This window comes from Phoxinus phoxinus, assembly GCF_949152265.1.
Source record: "Phoxinus phoxinus genome assembly, chromosome: 1".
NCBI classification, from domain to species: domain Eukaryota; kingdom Metazoa; phylum Chordata; class Actinopteri; order Cypriniformes; family Leuciscidae; genus Phoxinus; species Phoxinus phoxinus.
In genome coordinates, this window is record NC_136876.1 from 17,294,607 (window position 1) to 17,322,590 (window position 27,984).

The 27,984-nt window shown below is 36.7% G+C and overlaps 2 protein-coding genes across 2 annotated transcripts in view; one reads left to right on the forward strand and one right to left on the reverse strand.

The window, feature by feature from the left end:
- LOC307009008 (uncharacterized protein) overlaps positions 1 to 27,984 on the forward strand; it is a 416,885-nt gene that overhangs the window by 120,689 nt on the left and 268,212 nt on the right. The gene's annotated exons all lie outside the window — the stretch shown is intronic.
- tlcd4b (TLC domain containing 4b) lies at positions 7,284 to 26,846 on the reverse strand. The gene is made up of 7 exons (XM_079633464.1): positions 26,580 to 26,846; positions 22,994 to 23,146; positions 18,806 to 18,895; positions 10,215 to 10,273; positions 9,993 to 10,087; positions 8,653 to 8,726; positions 7,284 to 8,575 (listed from the first exon to the last, which is right to left on the reverse strand). The coding sequence occupies exons 2-7, from the start codon at positions 23,137 to 23,139 to the stop codon at positions 8,245 to 8,247; spliced, it is 795 nt and encodes a 264-aa protein (XP_079489590.1). The 5' UTR covers positions 23,140 to 23,146; positions 26,580 to 26,846; the 3' UTR covers positions 7,284 to 8,244.

The following is a 27,984-nucleotide window of genomic DNA, read 5'->3' on the forward strand; positions in this document are numbered from 1 at the left end:
GTTCCTGACATGAACATCTTAATTGGCCATATTTCTTAACGCTTGGTCATTTCGCAGGAGTTACTAAGCCTGGAGTCAGATAAGCCATGGATTACAGTGATGGATCAAGAGCACTGTATTCCACCTTTGTAATTGTTAACACAATAATTCAGACCCAGTCCTTTCAGATTAGATGCTTATAGTACAAAATACATGAGCACTTTCATCTTAAGAAACACTCTGGACCTAAGGTTGTGCTTTGACTTGTTTGACTGAGCACTTAAGAGTATCTGATCAGATTTAGCCTCTGAATGACATAGTTATTACTCTTTTCACCGATGCACTAGTTTAAAATAATGAGAGTTTTGATTTCAAAACTGAAAATACCAATATAACTAAATGGCAGAATGACATTAAAACAAGTGTAAAAACATCATTCATGACATCATGATAACTCTTTCATTGTTGGACCTCATAGTGCCATAATTACATCATAGTTCTGCTGAACATTGTGCTTTGCTGTGGATGATCAGGATGTTTTAGCAGCTTATTCTCTCTGACCGGACGACACACTCCTGGCCCCACATTCCTATGGTTTGTCATCTGTATCAGAATAACACAGTGCAGTGAAAAAGGAAAATCAGCTCATCGTCTGCGTCATCGATGCACAGAGACACTAAGAAAATCTCTGCGTTCACACCAATGTACATTAATAAAAATGAACATTTATTTATAATAGACCAAATTAATAACGGATTATAATGTTGTCATCAGCAAGTAAGAGTAAACTTCAATTGATCCTTCAATGTAATTGAAACAAAAAAAGAAAATACAAATAAACCTTTTTAATATTTATTGTGTGTATGTGTAATATATATATATATATATATATATATATATATATACTGTATAGTGTCATCAGGGCTGCTCTGAAAATAGTTAAACAACTTAAAAGCTATATTTCTCACCAGCGAGGTACAGTAATAACGGCACTGTTCTTAGATCAGATAAAAAAACATGTGCGTATCCATACCACAAATTTTATTTATTGCGTGCATATGATTCACACTGTAAACCCCTTGGGTAGGATTCGTGGTGTGCAGTGCCTGTGTATTAGGCCTACACGCCATAAAGTGCGTATCACGTGCACGCGAAAACTGGGTATCATATGCACGCAAAAACTATTTTGGGTGTATAAATGGCACGATAAATAAAATTTGTGCTATGGATAAGCAACTTTCATGAGATCGGGCTAGATAAACTTATAGTTTCGCTGGCAGAGACGCTGTTGCTGAACACTGTTCAGAGACGCACAGGTAATTCTCAGTGGCTCAAGCTTTAGCTCTAAAATTATAGCCTACATAAATTAGGGCTGTAAACGATTAATCGCGATTAATCAAATCCAAAATAAAAGTTTGTGTTTACATAATATATGTGTGTGTACTGTGTAAAATTATTTTATATATATATATATAAATACACACACATGCATATTTAAATATGTGCATTTATATACTGCATATATATTTTTATATGATTTATATTATATATAAATAGAACTATTTTATATATAAATAACACATTTTTCTTAAATATATACATGCATGTGTGTGTATTTAATTATACACAGTACACACATATATTACTGTATGTAAACACAAACTTTATTTTGGATTCGATTAATCGCGATTAATCGTCTACAGCCCTAACTACATATTGGAATTAGCAAATTGGTATTAGATCCGTCAGAAATTAGTCCTAAAAACAAGACCATTTTAAGGACAAGAACCTGACAAATGTCTTGAAATACATCATCTGAACAATGTTTCGAGGTGTGGTAACGTAGATTAAGTGGATTATTTGACTCCAGGCCGTTGAATTATTGAAAAATAATGCACGCCCGAGGTGTAACGGCATTACCAGCTCGGGAGTGCATTAATTTCTAATTCAACGGCCCAGAGTCAATTATTCCTTACTTAAAACATTGTTTCTTTTTTATAAAAGGGAAAGTCTAACCTCCAAAAATAACATTTTATCCTAAACGACGCTATTTTGGACAGTGGAGTGTGGTTGCATGATATAATTTGTCTCCCTGACAATCACCAGGGTAAAACCACTGACATCATAAGTCCTCTAAAAGCGGGTCTGTGATGCTCTGATACAGTAGCCGGGTCCCAGCGAGAGTCATTCGGAGCGAAGCCTGATCCAGCGTTCTTGTAAACATTCTAGAGGTTGAAAAAGAGCAGGGGAGGAATTTGGACGCTTTATTTGGTCATGACTGAGGCAGACTATCACCCTGCTATGAGGGTCGAGACGAAGAGGTGTTTCACGCTGCACAGCTCATGAGAGGACTTCACTTTCACTTGTTCAGCGAGTACGCCATAAATGAGTCCGAATGACTTCTTCATTCTTTCGTGATGCTGCCATCATTTAACTAGCTGCATCCATTCTTAGATGCTCTGGAGATCTGTTCTGTGTTAAAGTGTTTTTTCACCGTACATCCCTATAACTTACCCAGCGAGGATGTCAGTGTGAGGTGCGAGTCGTCACTGGTCTGTCAAACAGCTTTAGCAAAGATAAGCAAATAAAACACACAAAGCAAGACAAGTTTCAAACTGGAACAGGAAAGTGGGTTGCTGGGTGGTTTTCTAGAAATATTTTCAATGGCTTTATAGCGGACTGTACGTTTAGTGAATCTCTGGTTGGAGATTTTGAAAGAACTCGATAACAGCATTTTGTCTTCGTCATGGCTAAAAAAATTAATCCAGAAGGAAAAAGCCAAAGGAAAAGCGGACAATACTGATTCTAAAGAGACAGACAGCTGCAGTTTTATGTGAGTGAGAGTTTGGCACTGCTCAGCATCAGACGCAGTAATGGTTGTGTAGTTGTGTTTATGGACACAAATGAGCCAGAACAAAAATCAAGAAGGATGGAGAAATGGTGAGAAAAACAGAAATGTTACAGCATCTGAAAGCGCCAGTTCCAGAGATTTCCCTGCTTCCTTCTCTCCTTTCTAGGATAGGTCTGTCTGCCTATTTATGGTCGATGGCTCATTCAAGCTACAAAGCTTAGAGGAATTTAGGAGGCTGCTCTGGAGATCTACCAGCCGCGGGCAGGTTTTCTGAACACACAGTAGTTATCCGTATCCTCAACACACCAACCACATGTACTGGAGACTATAAACAAGCAAATGCCAAGAGCCCATCGTAAATCTGCTTGACGTTCTTACAACTCTGATTAGAACGGGCAATACGACCCTCAAACAACTTTAATGCCTCGTAAATGTAACTATATAAAGATCATAGAGTCTGGAATGCAAATCTACGTCTGGGAACCACTTCAGGATGAATGTCTGAGTGCAGTGCAGTTTCCTTTAACTCCTGGATGTGTGTATGTTCATTATTTTAAAGATCTGTGCGATGCATTGGATTTAATGTCAGAGCTGAAATGAAATTTGGAGTGATTTACAGTTTTTTTTTTGCATGTGCTTTAAATGTATACATGCCCTTGAAAACCATCTCTGGCAGGTAATAGCAAAGTGAAAAGTACTTGAGCTTGGTGTGAGGTAGTGCTGGAGATGTACGATATGTAGTGTGTGTGTGTGTGTGAAGGTACCAGGGGAGATTTCACTGAGCCTCAGATGCACTGTGTGACCATGTTTGGTAAAAGCCTTTCACACACACACATACACAGTTTCTCTGAGCCAACCCATTGACCATGAGTACATGCAGTAGAGCTGGATTCAATCAGAGCCAGACTACACTCAAAGATCTCTCATTCTCCCGCTTTAATATTCTCGGTCTTCCTCGTTGGCTTTCTTTACCTCTGCTTTATTCTGTCTTGAAGTATTACATAAGCTCTGAGCTGAGGCAGAACTACCCGATGTCATTCATCAACAGGTAGAGATGACAGACAAACAGGTAGATAAAACAGACAGATAAACATCTTCACTTTGTTCTACTTCTTAAACATGAGGGTGTCCATTTGCCGCTAAATCTGGATAAATCTTCAATTAGCATCAAGAATTTGCAAACAACTGTCATCTGCCAACGGTCCTGCCAACAGAAAAGTGCTCTGAATGTGCAAACGGACAGCCAAATAATCAAAACAGTCACTTCATATGTCAAATATCTACTTAAACCAACATTAAACAAACATTCAGTAGATTAATGAACACATCAAAACATGTCATGATAATAAAAAATGTTGCAAAAAGGGAGTAAAACGTGTAAAGCGAAAGCATGAGGATGAATAATTTGGCCCACTACTACATATACAATATTTCATTCACAAAAATCATTCTATTAAAGTAAATGTGTACAGAAAAATGTTAAAGTAAGTAATTCTTATCCATCCTTCACAAAGAACGATAAACCTGAAATAGTACATTTATGGACAAGGCTGCATTTATTTGATCAAAAATACAGTAAAACCGCAATATTGTGAAATATTATTATAATTTAAAAGAACCGTTTTCTATGTGATTATATTTAAAAACGTTGAGTACAATTAAATTTTGAATTCAAACCGTTGTGCTGCTTAACATTTTTGTGGAAACTGATGAATCGAATTATGAACCAGCATTTATTTGAAATAGAAATCTTTTGCAACATTTTAATTGTCTTTACTGTCACTATCAATTGAAGAGTCCTTGCTGAATAAAAGCATAAAAAAAACATAGCTTAATGACTTTTCGAACAGAAGTGTACAGTATGTAGTCAAATTGTCGAAGGCTTTCAGTCAGTCAACAAATCGAAATGCAAAACAAGTTATAAAACGACAACTCAGGACGGGCTTTTGATAATCTCAAATTTATTAATGAACAAATCTGTCATTCCTGAAGATTTGACTGCTACTCGGACAATATTATTAGTGGTCATAAATGTCATCCATCAGTTTCAAAGTGTGCTGACGCCGGGGCTCTGAGGCCTCGGTTCGGTGTCCAACTTCACATTCAAATTTCCAGAGACGATTAGATCCACAGCACAGTAATGTGTTAAAAACAAAAAACAAAAAAAACAGATAAAAATCAATCAAATCAAAACTTCTACATTTATCCAACAGTTCTGTGCTCATTTTAGTATTCTTATAATCACATTTCATAAGCAACTTATACTTCAAGACTGAAGGTACATACAAATACATCGATTATTCAATACTGGCATTGGACTAGTCACCAAATTGCACATAGTAAATGATTCCGTTGAATATACCAGGTTGTCTGTACAAAAGGCCGACAGCATTAGAAGGAAAAAGCCCCGTCCAAACATCTGGACAGGTAGAAAAGTCTGCCTAGATTATTGCTCCTTATAGAGCGCAACAGTCGGGCTCCGGAAGTAAAACCTCAATTCATTTTTTCCAAAAGGAAATGGATTCTGAACGATACCTTTAAAGACATTCCTACTGTGAGCTACAAGGTTGTTAATCCATGGTATTTGCGTCTCCTGAAACAGTCAACCCAAATCATTTCAGCTTTGTTTTAAAATAATTGTGTTTAACAGTGGAATTTCTGGTGGAAAGACTACATTACCCATGATGCCGTGCAGACAATTCCACCAATCAGAAAGTCGAAAAGCACCAAAAGATCTCGAATGCGAATGACATAGACAATCTCTCTACTCTCTGAAATGTTTGTATATGCTTTGCGATAAACTTAAAATGTATACACATATAATCAACATTTGTAAATGAGTAGTTTTAGATTTCTCTATGGTTTTTAAGTTGATTATGCTGTTCATGCTTCATGGGATTGTAGTTTTTCCCTCACTAAAGCAGTTAAATACACAGTCTTTTCAAAAACTTGGTTGGTTTGGCTGATGGCTTATAACTCTTTAACAAATCCCTATGGGAAAAATGAATGCAAAAAAAAAATACTTCCGGAACCAGCGCCGCTGAAAAAAGTGGGCGGGCGCCGTTGCGCTCTATTGATAATCGAAAACAAATATGGGTCTCCTTCCTCCAATTTAAACCGTCTAACTAAATCCACAATTTATCCTGCCTGCCTATATGATCTATTTGATGGCGGCTGCTTGTTTTGAAAATCATGTGAGCTTGAAACACTGACAAATAATTTGGGGCTCCATGCGATCATGAAAAACATGTTTTGTCTCGGTTAGGATGCCGTCAAATCTGCTCCACATGAGGATCGGACCAAAGGAAAGCAGGCAAGTGCAGCATGGATTATAAAAGAGGTCTTTGTAAACAATAATGGGACGATGATATGAGGGATCCCGTCTACTAAGGTTATCCTAGATTTTTCACATTCTCCTACCCTTTGAATTAGCACAGCGTCCACTATGACGTGAGGGTTTAAGCTAAAGCGAGGCTAGGCGCAGTACTAATGTTAGGGTTGTGCTAACTCTACGACTGCTTCATACTAGCACAGTCCTATCTATGCTCTTATTTCATACACAAACTTCGTAGCTTGTATAACAACAGGCACGTTTTTGTGGCTGTTCTAAAGAAAACAATCAATAACTGCAGCGAAAAGTCAGTTTTAATGAATACTTATTATTATTTAGAGTAGTCAATTCAATTTGTACTTTTTATTGATTTCGATCAGCCCTTCAAAAATGCAATAGCATAGTGAGGACGGCCAGCCACTGAAGATCATTACAATATTAACGCGACAAAGGCATCCGATTGTGCAACGTTTGTGTGGGATGTCGTACCACAAAGCCTAACCTTCTTTCGCATTTTCGTAAACACGAAGATTACAGCTCATTTCAGACATTATACACAACTACATATGATTACATGACCAAGGGTCATTTCCTTCTCCAGAAACATCACCAGAGTATATTTCTATTGTCACAGCTTCACATATTCAAGGCCTGGAGGACGATTTGGTTATTTCGAATTACGGATCTAAGGCAAAAAAAAAAAACGTAATTTCCCACAATCCTCTCCCATTCTCTGCCAGAATGAACCAATTTAAGAAGTCAAAATGACATTCGTGTACCTGAATTTCAGAAGAGAAACACTAGCTCTGAAAACACAAGATTTTCCTGTCACTTGGTAGAAATAAGTACGTATGTTTTTATGCAAATTATATATATATATATATATATATATATATATCGTAACACCACAGCACAATGCAACATGGGTTCACATGCCCAGATAAATATAAGCTGGAAATCACATTCAGTAGAATCAGCATTCATGCATCATGACAAAAGCCAAAAGTTCTAGTGACCAACAAGCTGAAAAAACCTTTGAATTTGGCAGAAACAGGACTAAGATGAAGATTTGCACCTGTTCCTCTCAAGTCGTTTAAATGATCTATTTGGCGAGAACCGAAACAATCTAAAACCTGTGCACATGTAGTTCAGAGAGACCGTAATGCAACTTCAGCGTGTTGGAGAAACCCATGCAAATACAGAAAATGAAGGGCTTTAGAAAAGTCAACAACCTGAGAAATGAATAAACCGCCACAGCTTCCTTGGATCGAATGCAGACATGACGTCAAAGCTGACCGACGCGGTCAGAAAAGAAGCATGCACGCAAACTAACGAAACTCTCAAAAGCTTTACAAACAACCTTTTCTCTCCATTTCCACCTGGAAGACAACTGTAAATGCAAAAGAGCGAGTGAGGTGCAACATAAGAGGAGTTCTGCAGGGTATGGGCTTTAACAGTAAAGGCCGTGAGCGCTTGAAGTCCATACGGTGTTGGTTCTGGGACGGGCAGGTGCTGCACTTGTGCTTGACACGGTGAGAGAGGTAGATCTGTGGTTTCACGGAAGCCTATGCGACAAGTCAGACTGGCAATGTAGTGTTGACGTAAGACTGAATGAATTCGATGAGCGTTTCCGATCCGCCAACAAAATGAGCAATTGTGAAGCAAGTTCAAGCCTGGAGACCACTGAGGCACATCAGTGTAAATATCACAGGAAATATGGCTCTTAAGCCAACCACGATTGGTTTAGAGAAAAAACACGGATGGGTGCGGACTGGATAAGGCTTTGCGAGGGAGATGCGATGGACTTTCCGTGGTCACGAGCTCACGTGTTCATGTTCTATTGCTTCTCTTTGTGCTTTGAGGCACTTTGGTTGTGTTTGAGGCATTTATCCGCTTGATGTTCACCGGTGTAGGTGAATTCAGATTGTTTGTAAATGACAGAGGTTAAAACCACACTGGGATGGAGCCTCTCAACCTCTTTTTGAGAGCACATCCATCCAGAGCACAATGGAAACGACTCGGAAGTCGCTATATTCTGGGAAGAGAATACGTCTAATCTAGATGTCTTTATTGCGGATGATTCTCAGTCTGTGTGGTTGTTCACGAAATTGGTCTTTTTGGCGTCCACTTTGCCCCCTCTTAGCTTGTTGGTAATGACCTTGTAGCAGCCGCGGGCGATTTTGTACATCCATATTGTGTTCAGGATATCCAAACAAATGCAGGATACGATCCAAGCCACCTGAGCACTGAGACCAAGCCTTTCAAACGCTGGCGTACCGAACGTGCCAAACACCTTCGCCCAGTAGGGCGGCATCACGGCAATGCGCACCAGGAAGAACACGACCGCCATGGCGATGCCGTTGATGACAACCAGCTGGTCGGTACGAGGGTAGGCTAACGCTTCGAAAAACCACCTGCGGAGAGAGAAACAGGTCAACCGAGAAGTTTATGGTTCTGAATAAATCTCTCCCAATGAGTAAACAAATCTCACCTTTGATTCACAAACGGCGTTGACAATTCGGAAATCAGTCGGAAGTTCGCAAAATAAGGAAGCACTCCACGCGTCTGCAGATCAAACAGACAATTATTTAAATACCTCTCCAATGAGTAACAAGTTTTCATTTTCTGCAGTTAAAATTTATTTAATAATTTTTTTTTTTAGCTATTTTTGGGATCAAACATTTATTATTATTAAACAAATTTCCTCTATCGAGGACAATAAAGAATAAATATGAATATTACAATTTTATTATTAGTGCTGTCAAATTGATTAATCGCAAATTATATTGAATAAATTGTAAATATATTATGTGTGTATATATATATATATATATATATATATAAATCATGTAACGCAGTCGTTCCTACTAGCCACTTTGGCGGGTTGCATTTTATATATAATATATACATATTTCAATTGTAGTCTTTTAAAAATGCATCTTAAATACTAAACTAAGTACAATGTAGTGTTGTCAGAAATATCTGGCTTTTTTTTATACCGATATCGTTTCATTTGCTCTGGATGAATATTGTTGCTGTTACAGGGCTTGAATTTCAGCATGGGATTGCACGTATTAAGCATAATTTACTCATTCTCACAGATTTTGTGCTCACACCCAAAGAGCGGCACAAAGCTGCCTCTCAGTACTAAATTGAGTTATTTTCCCCTGCTTATTGCGTTTAAAGAGTCAAATACACACAACATAATGTCTAAATGTTGGTATTGGCGAGTATTATCACAGTCAGAAAGAAAATGTATGCGTATCAGTATAATGATCTGTGCGGCAGCTCTTAAAGTGACAGCAGCCTAATATACCTGCTGCCGCATTATGAGTTTCTAAGTATCTAAATGGCAGTTTTTCCCTATGGCATTAATGTTAAAATTGTGGCCAGTGAAAATACTGAGTGGCTAGTAACTTGTTTAATACATACACATGCATAAATATATACACAGTCAAATCAAGGTCAGGGTGATATACCCAAAATGCCATTTTGTTGTCAACTAACTAACTAACTAACTAACTAACTAACTAACTAACTAACTAACTAACTGTGTGCCAAGGCTAGTAAGTCTCTTTAACACTGAAAGGTTATTTTGGGCTGTCAAATGACAAGCTAAGAAAAAAAAAAAAAAAGTATATAAATCTTTAAATCATATAAAGAACAGTGAAAATAAGTCACTTTTTGAATACATAATGACACCTAAGAATTTTGTTTTAAAGATTTAAACTCTTATATTATCATATTTTTTATCAGACTTTTTTTTTTTACAGTAAATGTGCTCAATTTCAAGGGCCTTTCATGTTGTGCTCTGCATTACCAGGTACTTACCAGCACATATCCATAAGCATACAGCGCCGCCAAGTGGTGACAGACAAAAAACGCGTCACCCATGGTTCTCCAGTTACAAGCTAGAAGCACCAGGTCTGAGAGAAGAGAAGTAGAGGACGGAAGAGAGAACAAGAGAGTAAAAAAAAAAATGTAGACAAACCTGAAAAGATCTGAAATGTGTCATCTGTGCGTGAACTTCCATAATAAATCAACGATTCATACCATAGAACAGGTATCCACAGGTGATGGCCACATTGAGCTTAACCAGGTTAGGATCACCCCTGAAGAAGCAGAAAAAGATAAAGCTCAAACTAAAGGCAAAGACAACAGAATATGAAATGCAGTCACTCAGCAATGGAAATGTTGTACTGTTTGGACTTAAAAAGATTAGCATGAACTGCTTATTTCTGAAAGGTGTAATCCCTAAAAGCGTCACCACCCAGTAGACCTGCAGATGGAAACCTTAGGCGACAACAAAGCATGAGGGAGTGGGGCTGTTTTTGACTGAAGCCATTTATTACTGTACTATCACTGGCAACATGCCACGTCAACACTGCCAGCTGTGCAAGTGACGTTCCTCTGTAACATCACATTCCAGTGAAACAATGGGTGAACATCTGAGATGATAGTGATCTACTACTTTTGCATGAAAAACATAATTCAAGCATTAAAGCATGCTTTTTTCAGTCACAGATTTCTGGTAATAGTATCTTGTTGTAAGCAAATACACATAAGCGTAAATATATAATTTTTTTTAAAAAGTGTTTCTTATTTGAAACTGCTGTGACTTTTTGAACTGCCTGATCTCAGATCAGTTTCATGCATTTGAAAAATTCTGAAATAGATTAGGGCCCATTTTTTGTGTGCTGTCAAATCAATTAAATTGCATCTAACAATAAATAAATCGATAAATCAATCCAAAATTGATATACATTTACTAACTTTAATGTTAGATTTGCTTAATCGTGATTAAGTGATTTGACTGCACTCATTTTTATTTTTTCCAAAATTATGTTTCCATTTAAATGTTTTCTTGATTACATTTTAATAGTTAAGTTCATTTTTTATTTAGACCAAATAGAATGTCTAACCAAACCAACTATATATCATAAAAGTAAAAAAAATAAAATAAAATGATTTAATAAAATATTTTTATTAAAATCAGTGGTAAAAAAAATTATGCATAGAACTTTTATGACTGAATTAATCTTTTACAATGTAATCAAATAAAATTAAAATGATTCCTTTAATTTTTTTTGGTTTACTCTTTAAATTAAATCATGGATGAGAAATTGTGATATTTTAATATTATTGTGTTATTATTACTTTGAGAGGGACATTCTACTGTATAATGGTAATATATTTATGTCATAATTATTTAATAATATTAATATTCATAGACAGTAGTCCATATTGTTATTAATTAAGTGTACATCCCTACTTTTATTTTATTCCTCCAAATTCCAGTAAATTCAACGGTAAATTGTATTTTTATGACTGAATTCCATCATGTCCATATTTTCAGCGTCGCAGAAATCATACAGCCCTAATAGATCAACAGATGATCAGTGTGTTCTTTTGAACCAAGGGCAAAACTAATAAAGACGCTTTGTTCAGAGAAATTATACAAAAGTAGGCATAAACGCAAACTTGCATGCACAATCATCCATTAGCTCAAACTGCAGAGAATGGCATCAAGCATCGCAGCTTAGAGTGGTTTAAGAAGTTTATTTTCATGAAAATTCATTCGAGTGAGGTCGTTGGGGTCATCCGAGACTTACAAGGGAGAGAAAATGAACTAAACAAACCCATGCGCCTGCCATATGGAAGATGAATATCTTGGTGAATGAATAACAAGCCAGCGTTACAGTACATGTGTCCATGAGATCCGTGTCTCTCTCTGAGTCTGTAAAGCTATCAGGGAACTGATACACAGCGATCGCAGGTGTCCAGTAGCAGAGGATATGCGTGTGTGAAACACGATCTCAATACGAGCGCTAGCAGACTCGCATGCACAGGAAGCTCAGTATACCCTCTGCGTGACCTCTGACCCCTCTGTCTAACCCCTGAACTCTCACTCCCCGTCCAGAACTGCACAGCTGACGCCTCCATGCAGGATTTCACACTTAATCTTACGTGTGAAAATGGTTCTGAAGTACTGTAAAAGGCCTACTGTAGCGTTAAAGGTGCTGTATGCAAGTTTTTTGACTGTACTAAAGCATTTGCAGAGATTTAGGAAACATGCTAAGGTCATATATGTGTTTCTCTGAAAAACAATGATACAGCCCGTTATTCTATTTTCAAATGAGCATTCCATGTTGGAATGTCTATTTTTGTTTTGGTCCCACTGCCAATTTACCCAATAGTATTTCAACACCCCGGGTTGCCAGTTTGCGGAAGACACATCGTATTTCAGACGAACCAGCGAACAAACTGGGTCAGAGATCGCAGATTTCACCTAAAAAGCCTCAGCATCCATTTAAAAAAGCGCTATGATCAGAGGCATGTTAAAACGCGGATAAATCAACTCATCAATTTACAGGTTAAGCCTCGTCGCCTTCCATTTTCAATTGCGCTCGTTCCTGTCGCGTGTCATCAATCTGGCAACCCGTGTGTTTGTGGAGTCTGAGGACAAGGAGTGAGGCAAACAAGTCTCTCCAATGTTTTGAATTTGGACTGTAGTACCCATTTCAACCTCTAACTGTCAATATTACATACTGCACATTTAAGTACATAACTGATGATAGTTTGGCGGGAATAAAATAAAAAGAACCCAAAATTAATTCATTTCAATTATATAATTAACTATAATTGCTATAATTAACTTTATAGATTATAACGAAAATTATTTAAAAAATGTATTAAATGTGTCCTCTTATCTAATCTCCTTCTTTATGTACTTTTATGGTTTGAACGTGGTACATGTCGTTCTGACATTGACCTAAAACCAACTCAACAATCAGGTTATTTTTGTACAGATAACAGATAGCTTTCAGATAGACATACCCAAGCAAGTTTCTTCAACTGTGGTCTAATTCACTCTTTGGGGAACAGAATCAGATTGACCAAACAGACTTACAGTATAGACGAATCTAACGAAAGACATTTTAGTGCAAGGCTCGAGTCAAGCTGGATGGCAATGTATGTAGCCGTTAGCATAAAACACAAAGAGATCGGCTTGAGCGGTTTAAAGGTTCTGTGGAGCTTAACTCTTCAGGCAAGACGGTGACAGGCATTATTGTTTTGTTAATTTAGCAAACAAAAGCCTAGTCACTGAAACAAAGTAGTTTCTGTTGGGTCATTCGACAAAACAAGTGCCTTTCATTATCGTGTGTGTAGATTAAAAATATGCATTATTGCTAATATAGTTGAAACAGAACAGAGGACAGCCAAAAAAAGAAAGATAGTGCAGACTAAATAATATTTCTTCTTCATGCTTTTTCTAAATCCAACTTCTTGCCCTGGTTCAAAAGAAAAGACAAATCCCATATATTTGACACGATATAAAAGGAATGTTTTTGTGCTCGCAATATTAGCATTAAATGTAGCTTCTAAAATTCACCTTGAATGACACAATGAGCACAAGACAAGTAAAACTGCCAACCCTGTTACCATCAGCTCTAAACCGTATTAGTTATACAGTAGCCGACATATTAATATTAATCATGTAGCTTGAGATGCACAATGCAATTTACCTACACTTGAAACTGGATATTATCAAGCCAAGTGATGGCTGCTCAGACGGGTCACAAAACAAACAGAAAAATAAGGACAGAAACCTTTCCTTCATGATCCCACGACAACAAGTGAAGACTCAGAGCAAAAACAAATATGAAAAGAGCAAAGCAGACAAAAGAGGTGACATCTTTTGGTAAAAAGAAATTTACTTAAATTACAAAAAAAAACATCGAAAAGGCATACAGGCGAAACTCTAAAAATTAGAATATCGTGCAAAAGTTACATTTCAGTAATTCAACTTAAAGGTGAAACTAATATATTATATAGACTCATTACATGCAAAGTGAGATATTTCAAGCCTTTATTAGTTATAATTTTGATGATTATGGCTTACAGCTTATGAAAACCTTGGAGTTTTCATAAGCTGTAAGCCATAATCATCAAAATTATAACAAATAAAGTCTTGAAATATCTCACTTTGCATGTAATGAGTCTATATAATATATTAGTTTCTCCATTTAAGTTGAATTACTGAAATAAATTAACTTTAGCACGATATTCTAATTTTTCGAGTTTTACCTGTATATGACATACTGTAGCTATGCTTACTATACATCCACCTATTTTTATGCACATTTTGGGTTATGAAATAATAATAATAATAAAAACACTGGATAGAAATGCCAAGCATGCATAAATTCTAAAAATGCACATAAATATCTTATACTCTCAAATGAGGCAGACTTTTTTTTTTATCTGATAAGAAAGCTACGCATAAGCTATGATGGAAACACATTTGCCAAATAAATCCCTCGATCCACAACAACAAAAAACTCATGTGACTTTGCCTCAACAGAGGATGTGATTGGATAACTGGACTAACCAGCTGACCAATCACATCACATCTCAAATGTTGGTCATTCTGAAATGCCTGAACCAAAGTCCGTCATCAAAATGGTTGGGTTTCATTACGTCCCAGAAGTGTCTCACACGATTGCGTTCCCAAACACCATGACAGCGTTTATTGCATTTCATCTGCACGCTCGGAACCACAGTGGCTTCCACGATTGCAGCAACTTCCATTTATATTACAGAAAATTTGCACCAATTTCCCAGGAAGTTCTAAATTTGTTCTCTTGAACACATGGGACGGAAACGCTGCCTTATTCGCCAATGTTTAATGCGAAATTCCAAGTTTGCTAAAACTAAATTCACAATTTTGGATAGAAACATAGCACATGATGATCCATTTCACAGTTATTAACGTTGTAACTATATTTTGTATTATATTAATTTCACTGCGTAAGTGTTTCTAATACAACAGCTGAGTGACGCCAAATTTGAAATCTTTGTCTTTTTCCTCTTTTGGAAAGTCATAGAAATGTGTGGATTTTGTTGCTATTCGAGCAAATGGGAATGCTAAAATAAAAAAGCCCAACTATGACGACTTCAGCTTCTAAAACACGGGAAATGTGAAAAGGGTTTATTGGGGTGAGGATGAAGTGAGGGGTGGATGGGAATGAATTCTCAGCGGCGTGTTTGTGGTCAGCATTTCTGGCCTGAGACGGCCTATGGGACAGAGGAGAGAGGAGGCCTGGAGGACGGTCACATGATACGAGAGAGGAGGGGGACTCTGGAATCTGATGTTTCCTGCTGAAAAGGCGCCTTGTTGAAAAGATTAAAAACTCTCTGATCTCAGAGAGCGAGAAGAGAGAGGAAAAGACACACTGACAACAGACAGACAGAAATATGTTTCCATCTCTGAATGCGTCAACAGGTAACCAAAGAAAACAGGGGGAAAAGGAGCAGAGGTGATGAGAAAGAAATAAAGCGAGAGGACAAGTGACAAATCAAGGAACTGGGGGAAAGGTTATTCATGAAGTAAATATTAATATAAAAAAAAAAAAATCCTCCAAGAAATATTCATTTGTTCCATAGAGAAACTGTTTTAACGGTAATGTACAGCTTTCAAAACAGTGCCACCCTAAACTCTGAGACTTGAGTTGGTTTCTATATTCTCTTCACTATTTATATATTTGATATTTTACACTACACTTAAACTGTATACTTTGTTTATACTTTTAATTAATCATTATAAATCAAGTTTTTATGTTGCACCCTCATTTTTGACTAAACTCGACAATTTGCAATAGTTTATAGGATGAATAGTTAATTCCCTAATAAAATAATGTAAGTGTTTTTTTTCTCTATTTACTTCAAATCAAAGTATGTAATGTGGTTCATCTCAGACATGTTTGGCATGATTCAAGGCTCGTTAATAAAGAATTTTATAAATTTCAAAGAATTTTTCTCTATGGAGAAAATGAAAAGGAAAAAAATGACCTCTAGAACCAAAATAGCAGAAAAAGTGTCTAGTCACTGTTATAGAAAGCAAATGGCGAAAGAAGAGATGAATATAGAAGTGAAATGCAAAGACAAGCGCTCTGTTCCCAAACCTAGTGAGCTGCCTTGCTGTTTATTTGACAAAAGTAGCAATTTCACAAGCACCATAAATATGAATTAGACGGGAGACTTGACTCACATCTGATTGCAATAGAGTCTGGCATTAGCATTTTGCTAATAATATTCGGGTAACACTTTACAATAAGGTTCATTAGTTAACATTAGTTAACTACATTAGTTAACGTTAACTAATAATGAACTGCACTTATACAGCATTTATTCATCTTCGTTAATTTCAACATTTACTAATACTTTATTAAAATCTTGTTAACATGAGTTAATGCACTGTGAACTAACATGAACAAACAATGAACAGCTTTATTCATATTAACTAACATTAACAAAGATTAATAAATACTGTAACAAATGTATTGCTCATTGTTAGTTCATGTTAGTTAATACATTAACTAATGTTTAATAAATTAACCTTATTGTAAAGTGTTACCAATATTCGTGTATGTAAACTAAAGCTGTGTGCTAATCCAGAGGCTGCATCCTTCGAAGGACGCGGACTTCAAAATCCACGAAGGTCATACCAAGTGTCAGTCTAGCCTACAGAGGATTGTCCTGTGACAGCTTCCGTTGACGAGTGGAAGTAACGTTTGAACAGGACTTTTTCAAAAGTTATATTCAACTGTCTGAAAACGAAACACCACGTTCACCTTGGTCCATTCATGTACCAGATAAAGAGTATAAACTATCTATAAACTATCTATAGAACCACATATTGGTAAGATATGTCAACATTTTTAAAAAAACATTTGTATCGTCAGATATTCAAGTAAGTTGAAACCCAACAATACTTACATTTTCTCATAAAAAAAAAAATATACTCCTCATCGCCACACAATGAAACTTGGAGTAGGCTAGGCTGCGAAGGATCCACTCGTTCTATCCTTCGTGGCCCAAAAAAGGACGCATTTGTAAGTCGCATTGAAAGAGCTTTTCGAATTGCGCCGCTGTGACACATCCAGCCTCCGAATGCAGCCTTTGAAGGATTGAGTCTCCGAATCGGGACGCAGCTTATGCTTTACACTCAGAGCATTTGTGTGCTGCAAAGCATTCTGGGTTTGCTTTATCCACGAAGCCTTCATGCAACGCTGCTAAAAACGAGGCAACTTAGAAGGAAACATTAAGGGTGTGTTCACACTTGTAGTTCGATTCTCTTGGTTCTTTTGGTCCGGACCAAAAACCTGGTTCACTCTGCATTCTCACTGCCATTAAGACAAAACTAATGATACAAAAAAAAAAAAAAAAAAAAAAAAAAAAAAAGACCAAACATCCAAACCAATGCTGTGTGCTGGGCTAAATGCGCTCGTTGTGTGTGCGTAGCTACGTATGCTGGTATTTTGGCCAGCTAAGAACTCGTGAAGAGCTTATAAAATGTGTAAAGGAGTCAAAACCGCAGCAGGAATCTAGCCTGGCTCCGCCCTCCTACGTACTTCCGCTCAGTTTTCATTTTACTTCAGTACTCCGCCTGGGTTTGCGGTATTTTCTTGGGTTTTCGGCAGTAAATCGTTTACCGGTCCAATCAGCGAACAGAGGGAGTGGCTGAGAACGATGACGTTGAGGTTGTGCGCTAGTTTGAGTTGTAGACATACGTCACAACCAAACGTTAGCGATTGGTTAAGGCAGATCCAGAGTGACTCTGGGCAGATCCAATTGTTTAAAAAACAGAGTACTCGCCTTCAAGGAAGTTAACGCTTGTCAATGGAGAGTGGCCAGACTCTCTGTACAAATGAAATGTACAAGAGTCTGGTGGGACCAGTCTAGCAGGAATCCCTGTCACACACACAATTGAAGATCTTCTGCGAGGAGACGCGGTTCTGATGCCTGTACCGAACTGTGATGGTCAACATCACGACTATAACGAGAAGACAAACGGTATGCTTGAGCATTCAGTCCTTTATAGGGTCGCATCTGGTGACATCACGTCCTGTTTTTGGTTCATTTAGAGGTCTTCTTCCATCTTTTCAGTGATCTCGATCCGCTTGTTTGGTGCGCATTAGGGTTTGGATGGCAGCGTTCACAGTCACACTTAATTGAACAATCGAACCAAACTTGCCAAGTGTGAATAAACCCTAAGTTGCTGTCTACCTTTCAGAACAGGCATCAACAGCGTGCTTATGAGGCCTCAAAATGCTGTCTCAGTAGACAGCTCAGTGGGTTTTGGAGCAGAGCTACAGAGGACAACAACTAAAGACAAATTACCATTCTTCCCCTTCAGGATGCAAAGATGCAGACCAAACAGGCAGCAGGCAGAAAAGGAAAGATTAAAAGAGAGGGAAAGAAGAAAAGAAAAATAAAGACAAGAAGACAAATGAGACGGCTGTTCTCTGCACTGGCGACTACAGTGGACACAACATTTCTGATGACAGAGCAAAAGTTTCAATTAAAACTTCAGGATAAAGGGACATTTGTCATATAATCCATTATATCATCAAATATGGGCACTTTTATATTGATTGGTACTAATTGTTTGATTCTTGCTTTTTGGGGGGTTTTATGGATTCATAAATAGCTTTTCTACTAAAGACGCATTTGTGAGTTTGGTTTTAAGCAGTGGAAGAAAGAAAAAAAAGAAAGAAAATAAAATCACAACGAGATCCAAAAAGTACAATAAAGGTGAAAATAAACCTGCCCTGTTTTTGAACGACTAGCCTCTTTCTTACCAGACAGGGTCTTCATTGACGGCATCATCGTACCAGAGGATATAGAGACAGAACAGCCCCACAATTAATGCATGGACAGTGGACACCAGCCTGAGGACATAAAAACAACTCCGTTATTCCCAGACAGAGAATCATTTGGATCTTGAACCTGAAAAAAAAAAAAAAAAAAAAAGTCAAAACAAAAGCTTGGGAAACTATTTTAACTCAACATTTTACATCAGGAACTTTCCACTGAGTTTTCAAGCAACATTTCAGTAATCACAAACTCAAGTAGTTTGGCGCTCAGGATTGTGCATCATTCAGAATTGAATTGAGAATGCCTTTTAAATAAATTCTTGGATTTAATTGCACTTGACTTAAGGTTGCTGGATTTAAAGATTAAAATTCACAGAACTGAACTAGTTCCCCGCCATTGACGTAATTTTCGGCCAATCCATGTTTTACTGCACTATATACGGTAGGGGCTTTTTCTCTCAGCTTTTTGTTCAAAATTTAGCTTTTTGTTGCTTGTGTGTTGATAAAAAAAGAAATGCATGAAATTACAGTATGTTTTAAAAGCAGAGGCTCGGTTCTTTCTTTTGATATATTGTATGTTCAGATATTCATAAAACAAAATATTTGGGGGGCCATACAACTTTTGTGTTAAAAGCATTTTTGTTTTTTTAAACGCTGGCAGAGTTGTGTGAAAATTGACAACCAAAAGACAGTTTAGTTGGCGAGACGAGATTGAGACCTAGAATTTTTCTTTTAAAAAGTGAGTCTTTGTATAATTTGCAGGCTGGGTAGAAAGAAATCAACATTAGGAATCTCACATAGATAACATGGTGCTGACAGAAGGAAATAGTATCTATGGTAGATAGCAGTGAATGAACTGATTTGATCTGATCCACTAGTTTGTTTGAGCATGAACATTGTCTGTGGACTGTAGACCTTTTAATCTGTTATCTGAGTGTTGAGAAACTCTCTAGGAATTTTCTCACCATTTAACAGAAAACAAAAAAATATATATATATTTTATGAAGACCATTGTTTCGATTAGTTTTTTAAATTCTCTGTTCTACCATGTCTTGTAAACACGAAGGTCGACAAGTTTGACAGGAAATACTTTACTATCAAATTACATTCTTATTTTCATCCCATGAGAGTGTGAATAAGGTTTCATTTTTACGTTAATTCTGGGTTGTTTCAACTCATATTTGGGCAAGTATTTTTTAAATCAATTTTAAAAACCCAACAGTTGGGTTTGTCCAAATTTGACCCAAACTATTTTTTTTTAGAGTGTATGTATATGCAAGCTAATTAACAACATATAAACAAACACTTTAGTTTAGGGTCCAATTCTCACTGGCTTTTGCCTCAATAAACTTCTACTTACTGCTTATTAATAGTTAGTACGGTAGTTACTAAGTTTAGGCATTGTGTGGATTAAGGGATGTAGGATATGGTCATGCAAAATAAGGCATTAATATGTTCTAATTAACAGCCAATATTCTAGTAATATGCATGCCAATAAGCAACTAGTTAATAGTGAGAATTGGACCCTAAACTAAAGCGTTACCATATTTTGTGTGTTCATAAAACACTATAATTATAAATATATTATTGTACCATTGCTTTCATTACAGCATCAAAGAATTTAGATTTGCTGACAGAATATCTTCTCGGTTTCATTCTCTTAACACGTCATGACTTTTAAACCAATGGAGGATGTCAAAACCAGAACGTGGGGTATATAGTATCTTCTAAAACCAATTCAATCATCTTGTGTGTTTGACCTCTAACATTTTTTTTATAAAAAGTGCTGTACAGAGATCTATCTATTCCTGACTAAGCGGTGTAAGGTCAAAGTTAACCAGGTTCATAAGATAAAGAGGAAAGGTGATTAGAGAAATCCTACATTTCACAATTCAGTACAGAGATCACTAGACCTCGCTTGTGTCGGCCTACAACTCATGTACTACAACATTACGAATGATATTATATTAAGATGCGTTTTGTTCGATCGGATCACAAGTAGACGAGGGAGACACATTCCTGTTTACACCTGGTGTTTTAATCCGTCTCTTTTGTCCACTTTCAACCACTTCTGAGGGGAGGGTCTATGGGCGGATAAATGCATGTTTTTTTTTCAGATCTTTTAATCCAATGGACAAAATAAGCTCACACAATTCACATATGAACGCGAGAAACTTTCGTTTTTGTTTCTGCTCTGACAGCCGCAAGTGAGAGTGTGTTAGAAATCAGGAATGGTGAGAGAACATTGTGATTGGTATGTTTTTCATCTTCAAACCAAACTTGGGTCTTCAGCCGACAGTTTAAATCCCGTCTGGCAAGCGCACTTTCCATAATGTTTATAATTTGGTCAGTAGGCGGAGAGTAGACCACATGAGTGTCTGCAATACGAAAGCAATCTGGTCAAATGCGTTTTCAACTTTGAAAGTGGACAGATTCAAAACGTTTTAGACCCCGTTTACACTTGTATTAAGTGTCGTCTACTTGCGATCCAATCGACCAAAACGATAAAATCGGTTAAATTTACGGTAAAATACCAGCAGCTGTGGTTGCCAGAAATTTACCGTATGAAATATGGCAGCGACATTTTAGGTTTTACAGACTTAACTTAAAATAAACAGTAATAAACCGTATTTCATTATCTGATATAATGTTAATTTACCGATCTAATGAAGTATTAATATTTGTGTTGTACCATTGTAATACACTGACAATCAACAATCACAGCAGTCATGAGTCACACAAACATTAAACACCATCATGGTAACACATGAAATTTTAAAAATGCAATAAACATTAATTTAACAACATTAAATGTAACATAAAACCCTAATGTACATAACTGATTAGAAAAAAAACCTAAGAAATCTATGAAGAATCAGTTATTTCAACAAAAATACATCAAATGTGAAGTGTCACGCAGTCAATTGTGGGAATGTCAATTTACGTTTTTTCACTGTAAATGATACAATGAGTTGTTCTTTTTCACTTTCAAAAACTGTAAATTTAACGGTATTTTACGGTAAAATTACACTAAATGTACCATTAGATCGATCACAGTTATTTACCGTATATAGTAAGGAAACTTTCTGTTAACTAATTAACAGTTTTTTACTGTAGCACTGTAGCACCTTTTACCGTTAAAATCACGATCATTTTCTAAGATTAAGTTAGGCCTAAACGTTGGTGATATTATTTTCTTCAAAAACCTTGAAATATTCATAATTGACAGCAGCATCTGAATGGTTACATCAGCTTGTGTTAAAAACTTATTTATCTAAAATCCCTTAAATACAACTTGTCTTTAAACTGATTTATTGGGTCGTTTTATATATTTAATCAAGTCAAGTCACCTTTATTTATATAACACTATGTAAAACACAGATTTGTTTCAAAGCAGCTTCACAATAATAAACAGAAAAATAATGATCAATGATGCAAACTTCAATTCAAATTCTGTCGTAAAGCAGCTCAACAGAAGACAATAGTGGCATTATTTAGTTTAGAATTAAGCATTACAACATAAGTAACAAATAATAAATATCGCTACTGCAAGATTTTATTGCGATCATCTAGAAAATTCTCCTGTTCTCCTGTTAATGTCATTAAATGTCAATTTCATGCATTTTACATTAAAACAATTTATCTGGAGGAGCTTGCTACTTTAAAAAAATAGTCAATAGCATGTCAAATATAATTTGAAGATTTGATTTTTGTTATCTGTGGTTTTATAGATGTGGTTTTGTTATATTAGACAAGGCAGCTTCATGTGCTGGATAGTATACTATACATACATTTTATTATACTATTATATTAAGAAAAAAAGTAATGTTCTTTGAGAATATTTGAGAAATTAAGAATTTCTCAAGCCCTTAGAAAACTCTTTAAAAGTTCTTAGAGTTTAATCCTAAGATCTTAAGATAATGTTAATCTTTCATGAACCATAGCATTATCAACACATCTATACATTCATGCTATATTTCACAATATGTGACTTCCTTTAGACCTGCTTTGTGTCTATGTATAGGTCTATATTTGTTTGCAAGTTTGACCATTATTTATCCATCCATCCATATAACTACCCATCCATTTCTATTTATACTGTATACCCATCCATGCATTTTTCTAGCCACATTTCTGTTGGGGTGGAATCGGTGATTTATTTTGAGCTCATACCTGGAGTTCCAGTCGTTGAGTTTGTGTGGTGGAAGTTTCCCATAACCGTGCGTGAAGTTGGAAGACAGAACCGGACTGACGCAGGAGAAGAACAGCTGGAACCCCACGAAGCTGCCAGCCACCACATACACCTCTCTCATATCCATCGCTCACCTGCACAAGAGACATCACAACACACACACCGCCCGTCACACTCGTGCTCGCTCACAATGTCCACTGCGTTTGTGTGCGACCTCTTACCAGACAAGAGCTCAACTACAGTGCATCTGATCGACTGCTCATTCATTTCACAAAGACTATGTGTTAAGAATTAATCTGTTTGTGAGAAATGAGGTAGACTGACAAAGAAAGTTATTAAACGTGTAATATCGTGAAAGCACTTCATTGTTTTCCAAATGTTTTCCAGAAAGAAGATTATGACGGTGGGAAAGAGTGACTGGAGAACGTGAGAGCAGGAGCAGAAAGACAAACTGTAATTTTGTATTTTTGAAAATAGTAATAATTACTTATCTTCTGAAAATATATGTATTTTTTACTTCTCCAATTACGCTTCTAACTTAACTAACAACAATAGTCAAAAAAGTTTGTCAAATTTTCAAGAGTAAAATTTTATTAAATAACTTTAAACATTTAGGCTAGGCTACATAAATGTGTGATGCTTGGCAGGACTTTGTCCATATTTATGGAACATTCTTAAGAATAAAATACTTAACTGCCATTTTCCTCTCATTTTCTAATAAGAACACATTTTGTAGGCCCCAAAATACAAATGTTGTTTTATTTATTTATTTAAACAACACTTAAAAAAACAATCTTAAAAATGGGATAACATCCAAGTTTTCTAAAATCCCTTAAATCCTCATTGTCTTAAAGGAAAGATGTTTAATTTATTGAGTAGTTTCAAATATTAATCATTACAACATAACACTATCATCTAGAAAAAAATGACTACCGGTAGATTAAAAATTAAAAGACAGTTAGTCACACATTTCATGCATTTTACATGAAAAAAATGGTTGTGATGGGCTTGCTACATAAAAATGGTTAAAAGATGGTGCTGTTAAGATGTACCAGTGTAAAGAGAGCACTGCGTTTTGCGCGAGAGCAGACGTTGCGAATATTTTGTAAATAAAATGGTAAATCTTATTTTTATATTCTTCATTTTTTTGTGTGCAAACAAAGCCCTCGCGTCGCTTCATTAAACTGAGGCGAAACCACTGGAGTCACAAGGATTATTTTATTGAGGTCTACTTCCTATCTGGGGCTTGAAAGTGGCAGTTGCGTAAGCTGTCAACGCAGGGAAAGAAATCGCTTCGATTTCATAAAAAATATCTTCATTTGTTTAACATGATGACTGAATCATGTCTTACGGGTTTGGAACGACATGAGGAATTAATGACAGAATTCATTTTTTTTGGGTGAACTAACCCTTTAAAAGAATGATGAAAAAAATTAAATTAGATTTTAGCAAAAACAACCACAGGAAATGTCTTATCTCTCTGGTCAACGTCTAGAAATTTCAGAAAAATGAGCGCCAGAGGCAAGAGGAATGTAGTAAGTGTGAGTGTGTGTGTGTGTGTGTGTGTGTGTGTGTGTCTGTGAGAGAGAGACTCATTATAGAGAGGGGTCACTGTCCCCCAGCATGCGGAAGAGTCATATTGAGTCATCTGGTATTTTTCAAGCTGTATCACTGTATCAAGCACACATACACACACACACACACTAAAGAAATGCTAACCTGTGCATCAATGTCTTTGCAATAAAGCATTTCTTCAAACTACTTCAGCAATACAAACTTATTTTAACCTAATCAACCAAAAATAAAACACATTTTTTGACATGCATTATTTTTAGCATGGTTTAAATACGTTCTTCCACATAAAAGTCTGACTGTTCATTAAAATCTCACGCAATTACTTGAACTTCTATTGCGAAAGCTCTCATGATTGCATCTAACACAGAAACAATGGGCTCAACCGCACTAATCCCACCAAAAATGTGAGTAAACATGTAGCTGTACTTTATTAAGATATTAAGATTAAACTAACAAAGGTTTAAATCATTTACCCAGGTACTGACGAGATTGCAACAATAGGAGCAGATTGGGTCATGATGATGATATTAGCACAATGGGTTTCTTTAATCTAGTAGCCAGTCTCCTGTTACCCCAACTTAACACATCCATTGTAATTCTATTTACAGACTAAAAAAGGTGACTGGCAACATGTGATCCCCTCTGGTGAGGGCGCGTATGGAGCACATACTGTACATATACGTTAGCATGACGGCGCATACCGCTGAGAGGGAATGGGCCACAGGTAACCTTTCATCAAAAGCCTTTGGCTTCAACCTTTGTCTGGTCAAAAGACTCTGCTGCTGAGCCCGTGCTACCTGGGAATGATAGATTTTAGGGAATAATGCACAAATGGATGTCGATTGCACAACTCAATAACAACTAGCCATGTGCATGTAAGAGGGTCGATCCCAAAGGTCACTGTTAAACTTTTGATATTCCCATTTGACAGGCCCATCACTATGAGGTTAATAGAGTTTGAACATCAGTTTAGGCTTGACTTCATTAAAAGTGTCTTATGGCATGTGTGGGTGACTGGTATTTACAGTAGGTACTTTATTTAAATAGATACATTAAATAGCCAGTAAGTCATTATACATGACACATGCTAGAACACATGGAAACACATGATACTTGCCAACACAGAAACTAAACTAGCAGTCAGTCATCTTTTAATGGAATTTCTTTTTTCTAAACGAACTTGTCCTGCAATGACATCTAATAATAGATAATGATATAAAAATGCAAATGTTACTCTGCTGAGCATATCATTCAAAAATATGAAAAAGTGAAAGCAATATTGAGGACAGCAAATCGGTTATAAAAACATACTAATATTTTTGTAAGTAAAAAGTGCTATTTTTTTCATATAGGCCTATAGGCTATCTGTGTGTGTGTGTGTGTGTGTAAGGAAATTAACTAAATACATAGCCTAATCATAAAATCTATTACACCCACCCACACATATTTTACATCTTAATAATATAAAAGAGGCTGTGTGACAAGCAACGTGTGACAAAGGCAAAGCAGCTATCAAGCGAAATTATGCGGAAGCTCGTTCCACTGAGCAGGTTCAGTTTCGCAGGAACAACAATGAAAAAAATGACCAATTCTAAGTTTGAATTCTACATTCACACATTCTCCGAAACATGAAAGAACGCGCGACTGCGTCATAATACCACAGTGCGTCATAATGCGCTGCATAATAATGATCTGCGTAACGTTAACCGTCCCCGATTCCCAAACTCGCGAACAATAACAAAGCCCACACGCAGTGAATGAATCCAGTCGCTTGTTTTACGCGGAAAACGCGTTGCATGTGCATCGCGTAAGAACATTCTGCACACGTAGCGACTTGAATGAGTGTCCAAACCAACTCTAGCGCGCTAAACTTTTCTATTCATCTGTCGCGCTAACAATGGCCATGTAAATAGGCTAATGCATGTGACAGGTGCAGAGAGCGATGCTTCTGTACACACAAGCTTTTCGAATGACATTTACAGTTTGCATCACCTGATAATAGTCGCATAGGTCTGTGTAAACGTGTCCAGATCCTGTCGTCTTCTTTCTTTCTTCTGTCCACGAACCCAGTTTTATTTCGATGGCGACGGCTAGCGAGCGCTTAGCCCACACGCTGTCTTTAAAACCGCACGTCTTCAGGGGGCGAACGGACGAATAAACCTGTATTTCTGGCGCGAGGCCATTTCAGACATTTAACAACCACGCAAGGATTTCGTAAACCTCCACGGAGTCTGCTGCTGCACCAAACACTGCATTTCTGCACCGTATTGACAGGCTCCGTGATGACGTCAGCACTGACCCCGCCCCTCCCCCTCCCCACACACACCCCCAGCGGAAGCCCCGCCCACCGCACAAACATGAAATCCCCCAGACCATGTAAACTCATTCTGAGAATATCTATCTATCTATCTATCTATCTATCTATCTATCTATCTATCTATCTATCTATCTATCTATCTATCTATCTATCTATCTATCTATCTATCTATCTATCTATCTATCTATCTATATATCTATCTATCTATCTATATATCTATCTATCTATCTATCTATCTATCTATCTATCTATCTATCTATCTATCTATCTATCTATCTAAACAACTGTGCATTAATAGGCTACGTGAAACGATACAAATGTGAAAACAATTAATTGAGGTATTCCTGGATTATTACAAAATAACTTATTTATAACTTAAACAACATGCATTAAAGCATGACAGCAGCAGAATTCAGTTTGCTAATAGTGTCTATTTCAGGTGTTGTGCAATATTGACCATGTTATGATGACACATGAGGGTCACTATAGTTGAGGAAAGCACTCTTCACTCCGCCTGTTAGCTTCTTCTTTTTTGCCCTCTACTGAGTGCATACAGGCAATGGCAATTTAACTCAACCAGCCTTAACTACAGTATAGGACATCATAATTAACTAAAAACCACTGCAGTTGCCCTGCAGTTGTATACCTTCTTTTATAGGTGATACCAACTTATAATTAGCTGGGAGCTTGTATCCGACAAAAGCAATGAAGTAATTATACAGTAAAGACTGGGTGGATCCAAAATTTGGTTATTAAAAAACGATATTGACTCTTCTGAATATAGGTCAATATGATGCTTTTTCTGGGCTCTGCGGTCTTATGCATACAGAAATACAACATAGAATTAGATGTATATTGTATACTAATATCTTTGACAAATTGCTTTTGCTCCTCTTTTGTAAGTCACTTTGGGTAAAAGCATGTAAATGTATTGTAATAGTAATAGTAATCTTTAAGCCAATCACAAGTGACTTACATAACAGCACACAATTATGAGTCAATTTTAAATGGCAATATCGATGTTGCTTTATCTGAAGATTCACTCTTTTGGTAAAATATTGTACCTTAAAGTTAAAGTAA